General features: G+C 44.0%; 2 protein-coding genes across 2 annotated transcripts; both read left to right on the top strand.

Moving 5' to 3' along the window:
• The first annotated feature begins 1,944 nt into the window (after positions 1 to 1,944).
• Positions 1,945 to 4,155, top strand: LOC306980575 (uncharacterized protein). Its single transcript, XM_079580001.1, has 3 exons — positions 1,945 to 2,542; positions 2,906 to 3,070; positions 3,579 to 4,155. The coding sequence occupies exons 1-3, from the start codon at positions 2,317 to 2,319 to the stop codon at positions 3,971 to 3,973; spliced, it is 786 nt and encodes a 261-aa protein (XP_079436127.1). The 5' UTR covers positions 1,945 to 2,316; the 3' UTR covers positions 3,974 to 4,155.
• Positions 4,156 to 4,657: 502 nt separating this feature from the next.
• LOC306981168 (homeobox protein HMX2-like) lies at positions 4,658 to 5,489 on the top strand. Its single transcript, XM_079580720.1, has 2 exons — positions 4,658 to 4,792; positions 4,962 to 5,489. Exons 1-2 carry the CDS (start codon positions 4,660 to 4,662, stop codon positions 5,405 to 5,407), a joined length of 579 nt encoding a protein of 192 aa, XP_079436846.1. The 5' UTR covers positions 4,658 to 4,659; the 3' UTR covers positions 5,408 to 5,489.
• Positions 5,490 to 6,186: the final 697 nt, after the last annotated feature.

The following is a 6,186-nucleotide window of genomic DNA, read 5'->3' as shown; positions in this document are numbered from 1 at the left end:
AGCGTCCCGCGAGGAGAGAGGCGAGGTGCCAGAGACAAAGGCTATCGGCGAAACGCGGACCGGTCAATAGCTTTGGCTCAATGTGGCGTAAGAAAAGGGGCCGTTCTGGTCGGCTGCTCCTGCGCGGGACACTTGTAGGCCCTGCTGCTGCTCTGTGGGTCGCAGCCTTGACCTCAGCAGCTCGCTTCATTCTGTCGAGGCTGTTGTGATGTGAAGGGTTCCCTGGAGCACGCTCAGAATTCAGACGGCAATGCTAGAATAGAAATGTTCTGAGTTAGAGGAGCTAAGGTTTGTTGTAAAGATAAAGTTAAGAGAAAGATAAAGAGAAAATTAAATATGGTATCTCTCTATATTAAGGTGTGCTCATTAAGTATTAATAAGCATTAGTGATCATTTTAGGGTTAGGTTAAGGGCTATGAATAAGCATATTATTAATGGCCTATTAGTATGTTAACAGATAAAAGTATAATAAGCAGTGTGTTAAAACTTTACAAGTATATTATTAATGCTTAGTAATACCTTATTAATACTTAATGAGAACACCTTAATATAAAGCTTTACCTTAAATATTTGTTCACAGATTTTAGATCAATAAAAAAGGTAATCGTCCTCTCACACAACACATTTCACAACTACTCAAATATAGGGCGCCACACTTCTCCAACAAAAAAATGCCGCAATGATATTTTTCTATCAAACAGAATAAAAGTTCAAATATTAAACCAAAATTAAATGATTTAATGTTTAGTCCAAATTTAGAAGCATTGTTTTTTTGCTGTTGTTTCTTTGCTTTGTATCATACCTGTCCTTGTGTTGGGGCAATGCTTGATCATGAAGCCTCAAAGCCCAGTGCATCACTGAGGAGGAGACTGGCTGTTCCCCGGTCAGATACGGGACGTCCTGAATGAGGCATAAGGCCGACAGGAAGTCCAGTAGAGCTGGTGCTGGCAAAGATCGAGATCAGGTCCTCAATCACGCTCAGATCTCGTCTGTCTGAATTATAGTTTATGAAGAGATGACGACGACTGTGAAAGCTTTCTCTTAGCCAAAGGCATTCCAACACTTTTTTTTTTTTTTTTTCAAAATATGTAACAAATTTGAATAAAAAAAATACAAGAAAACAATTGTATTTATTTTGTGTTGACTAAATGGGCAGATTTAAAAATGTAAAAAAAAAAAAAAGGCACATAGAAATAAAACAACACGCTGTGAAGTCCAGCCTGAGCTACACAGCCACTAAAAATCTTATAGTTTAAAGCTTCAGCAGTTTGACTGTAATGTATACTAATGAGTTATAATCGCAGTCTGACCAGTCTCTTTGTTAGATTCATTCAGTGTTGAGCCATTGCACTTCAGCAGGAGCCAGAGCTCTACTGCCTGATGAATATTTCTGATCCACTCACTCCAGTGCCACATTAAGCACAATAATGGCCTGTTTCACATTCATGAAAACTTAGAGGACTTCCTTAAGGCTTTGGCGTGTTGTGTCATATGTCCATGCCAGCGAGGCAGATATCTAATGAGGCTGAACAACGTATCGCTGGAATGTTCTGGACTTAAAGATGAAAGAAAGCTTTTCTTAGTGTTTCAATCCTATTACTTTTCTCCTTCACTATTCAAATCTTACCAACATTTACTCATATTAATCTGCGACAGGCCACCACCTCACATGCCCTTTGAGCCAAAACGTGTTTTTCTGTGCCAGATTAAAACGAGGTCCAGCAAATTGAAATTGGACATATGTTCTTCTATATTAATACTGTCTATTAAACCATGTTCCTACTTGATCTACAGGAATTTCACATAAACATGGGGGAAAATACTTTTAGCTGAAAATCTGTCAACAACAAAAAAGTGAGATATGTTTTTTTAAAATCTGAAATAGTTTCTAAGTTAGAGGGGCAACACTGTTGTGCATAAACAGATGTAGCCAATAGGCGGTACTGTGCCATTCCTCATGAAGCGTCTCCATCCACAGCCCTGAGGACAACAGTGCATCTCCGCGCTGCCGGAGTCTGCCTGACCTAAATTCAGCATCTCTCGCTCCCTTCAGGCAGCCTGCGCAGACTACAAGAGTGGCTCAGGACGAGACGACGTCTAGTTTTCTCAAGTAAATCTCACTGCGCCCTATCTGCACTTGAACCCACCTCGACTTATTGTGTGGATTAGAGCGTGTAGGGTTGCGGCACAGCGTGAGACGGAATGGTTAACGCAGAGGAGAGAGGACACGGGGCATGAAAACAAGACGCTCGCCGGAATACCTTCGATTTGAAACGGTGGACATTATTGGCGAGAGCAAAAGCTGCGGCGCTCAGAATGCTTGACAAGAAGGTGCCGGGAACGAAGCTGGGCCCGTCATCAAGAGCAACATCTTTCTTTATTGAAAATCTATTGGGCACGTCCACCGAACAGCGCGAGGAGCGCGGGGAAAGCCCAGGGCAGAGCGATGCCGAACACAGCGCAGCGGACAGTCTGGATACGAAAAGTCAGGATGAACGAGAGCTGCACGAGGAGTCCCTCCGCGCGCTCGGGAGAAAAACAAGTGAGGAACAGTTTGAACAATAATGTAAAGTGTGTTGAATGTTGTCGTGTTTACAATCCAAATACCGTAAATGTATCTATGGTTGTTCGACCTCTGAGTTTGAGTCGAACTTTCTTATCTTTGAGATAATCTGGATTAACAGCCCCCAACTGTTGCCTCTAACCACAATAAGAACCACAATGTTCGGCACCAACGCGCTGCAGAATGTAACACGCTCGTCCACGTGGGTGCAGCGCACGTTTCGTTGTTGCTTGATTGTGCGTAAAACTCCAATATGAGCCAATCCGTGTGATGTTGGCATGTGATACTTTCCATTAAGAAATGACTAGTTTCCGCGTGTAACTGCGTTACGCTCCATCGCAGGTCCGCCACTCCAGGACAGCGCCCCGTGGAACGAAGACAGGCATCGGGAAAGCCCAAATTCAGCGCAAGTGGACAGCGACAGTCCAGAGGAGAGAGCGGACGGTGAGGATGAGGAGGAAGAAGAAGGTGCGTGCTCGTCCTGCTTCTCTCCAGAGGACAGAACAGGTGAGAGGAAGGCAAAGAAGTCTTATGGGGGTAAAATAGGACACATGTGGATCTGTGAAACATATCCAGGGCTTTGCATAGGGATACTTACCTGGGTGTGTTCATTTTAATTTGATCAGTAAATATTTTATGAGTTTGATCAATGCATGTAAACATGCTGTATTATGCCATATTTAAGCATTGTCCATATATATATATGTTCATATGTATGCACTCACATCCTGTGCACACACCGGAGACAAAGTTAAGTGCCCAAGGACACAACAGCTGATGCACCGGCCAGAATTTGGATTGAACCACCAACCTTGGATCTGTGGGCAAATGCCCACTGAGCCGCAGCTCCAGTTAGTTTGTTATTGGCTTGTCAGTTAGTAGTTTTGCCTGGTATTTTAAAATAGTCAAATAATAAGAAAGCATGAAAATGCGATTACCATTCCCAACTCTTGCATTGACAACACAGTCTTAATCTGCTCTTATCGGCCTATAACTATCTAATCTCATCTTTTAGGTGAGGTGAGGGTGGCGAGGAAGAAGAAGACACGCACAGTGTTCAGCCGGACCCAGGTGTTCCAGCTAGAGTCCACCTTTGACCTGAAGCGGTACCTGAGCAGTGCGGAGCGGGCCGGACTTGCCGCGGCGCTGCAGCTCACAGAGACACAGGTCAAAATCTGGTTCCAAAACAGAAGAAACAAGTGGAAGAGACAGATCGCAGCAGACATGGAGGCCAGTGCTGCCGTACCCTTTTCTACTCAGCGGATCGTCCGAGTCCCGGTTTTGTACCGCGAGAGTAGCCCATCACTGTCGGCACCAGGACTGGGCTTCTCCAGCTCTCTGCACTACCCCCTGAGCAGCCCCTTTACCTCCCCAGTATCCTACATGTCGCCACAGACCGGCCTGGTCTGACCTCGCACTACAGTCTGAGACCCGTTAGCACCAGATGTCTATATCTTTTATAAGCTATAAAGTGTCATTTTCACAAGTAGAGCTCTATTTTCAGATGTTTATGTTGTAAGTTGATCTGCTACAAACAAGAGTTCAGGGTGAGAGTGTTTGAGTTTTTATCAGCATGTTGTGAGATTGTCATAACACACACAGACACTTTTGTACACTGATATGGCAATAAAGTTTATGCACAAGTGGCTCTGTGTTGTCTTAATCAGTGCGCCTCTATTTCTTCCCAGATGTAGACATTTACTGTTATTCTGTTTAGTATAATATTAGTCTATAGTAATATTATGTAAAGTTATAAGAAAGAAATCACAAGAAAACAGTGATAGAAAACAGTGACATGTGGCCAAGAAGCTTCTTAACTTTTCTGATGCCGCCTAACCAACTAATGAAAGAAAATTGTATTAATTTGAGCCAGGCGTTCTGAGCCCAGCTCTCTGCGTGACGACACGAGAAATATCAGCCATCGTAGGCCACGTCCCGCCCTTTTCTACTCCCAAAGCCCCACCAATCAAAATGCGCTAAACAGTTGCGTTTGGATCGTGCGCACTGCGCAGCTCTAGTCAGGACAGAGGAGCGATGGTACTTGGAGCGCGCGAAGTTTGTGGTCTGACGCAGGTGCAGATGCTATGCCCGGGAACATGAGCAAAGAGCTCACGTTCACCATCGAAAACATCCTCAATCTGAAAGAGCGAGAGAGGAAGCATGAATATCCGGAGTTGGAGTCGGGGCGCGAGAAGGTCCAGAAGACACGGGACAGCAGCAGGGACACTGGTGAGGCCCTCATTCTGATTACATAGTACTTCTAAATAACACGATCAACGGGCAATAATGTGTATCGGAAAACTGCGCTTTCCTCTAACATGAAACCTCCTGTATGCCTATTGTGCTGTGCATTGTTGTTTGCGCTCCACAAATGCGTTCTCACTTTTTCCAAACACAGCAAAGGCGGAGTGCACTAACTCCCGGAGTCCCGGGACAGAGAAGCCCGAGGGGCAGCAGGCCGTGGCGGAGAGCAAAGCACCGGTGAAGAAGAAGACGCGCACCATCTTCTCCAAGCGGCAGATTTTTCAGCTCGAGGCCACGTTTGACCTGAAGCGATACCTCAGCAGCTCGGAGCGCGCGTGCCTCGCGAGCTCTCTGCAGCTCACAGAGACACAGGTCAAGATCTGGTTCCAAAACCGACGCAACAAATTGAAACGGCAGCTTTCTTCGGACCTAGAGGATAAGCACGCTCACGTACAGACTGCGTACAAGGACACACGCGCACTTGGAGGGTGCCTTCTGCCGGTACCGTTCCCCATGGCGTACCCAGCGCATCACGCTGCGCCTTACATCTACTTTACCCACGGCGGCGCATGCTATGGGCTCGTGGATGCAGACCTATAACCAAAATGAGCAAAGGGACAGGACGGTATGAGTGGACTTGCTGTTTCTTTTGCCTCGAGGCCCAGCTTTTCTTTAACATTTATTCTCAACTTTATCAACACGATGACATGCATGTGCCACTTTTACAACTTTATGTTATTATTTTTACAAGAACCTTCATTGTTATTATAGCGGTTGCTATTATCTTCAGGCCTATTATTAATAATTATTAATGATTACTTATTATTATTATTATTATTATTATTATTATTATTATTATTATTATTATTATTATTATTATTATTATTATTATTATTATTATTATTATTGAATGTATCTAGGTGCAGGAGAGGCCTTTATCTATTTTTTAAATGATTTTTATAAACTGTACAGCTGTGAAGACTGTTAGACTAAAAGACACGTTTAAACAATTGTTTTTTCAAAAAGAGACATTTTGCTTTGCGATTGGAGTTACAATATTCGGTGCAAGCCCGAAGTTCCTGCATTACTTTGTCTTTTGACGGGACAAAACATGTGACGCCGTCTATTCAATGTTAAGAGTCACTGAGCTTTAGTGTTGGCTTAATGTGCAGGGACTGCCTAAAATTAATAGTTTATAATTATAAGGGAAAACTAGCCTAAATGAGAGACAGAGAGAGGGTGCTGACACACAAACAAACACACACACACACACACACACACACACACACACACACACACACACACACACACACACACACACACACACAAACACAAACACACACAAACAAACACAAACACACACAAACAAACACAAACAC

This window comes from Gobius niger (assembly GCF_951799975.1).
Source record: "Gobius niger genome assembly, chromosome: 21".
NCBI lineage: Eukaryota > Metazoa > Chordata > Actinopteri > Gobiiformes > Gobiidae > Gobius > Gobius niger.
Note: the sequence above shows the minus strand (reverse complement) of the source record. Positions and strands in the feature narration are given on the sequence as shown.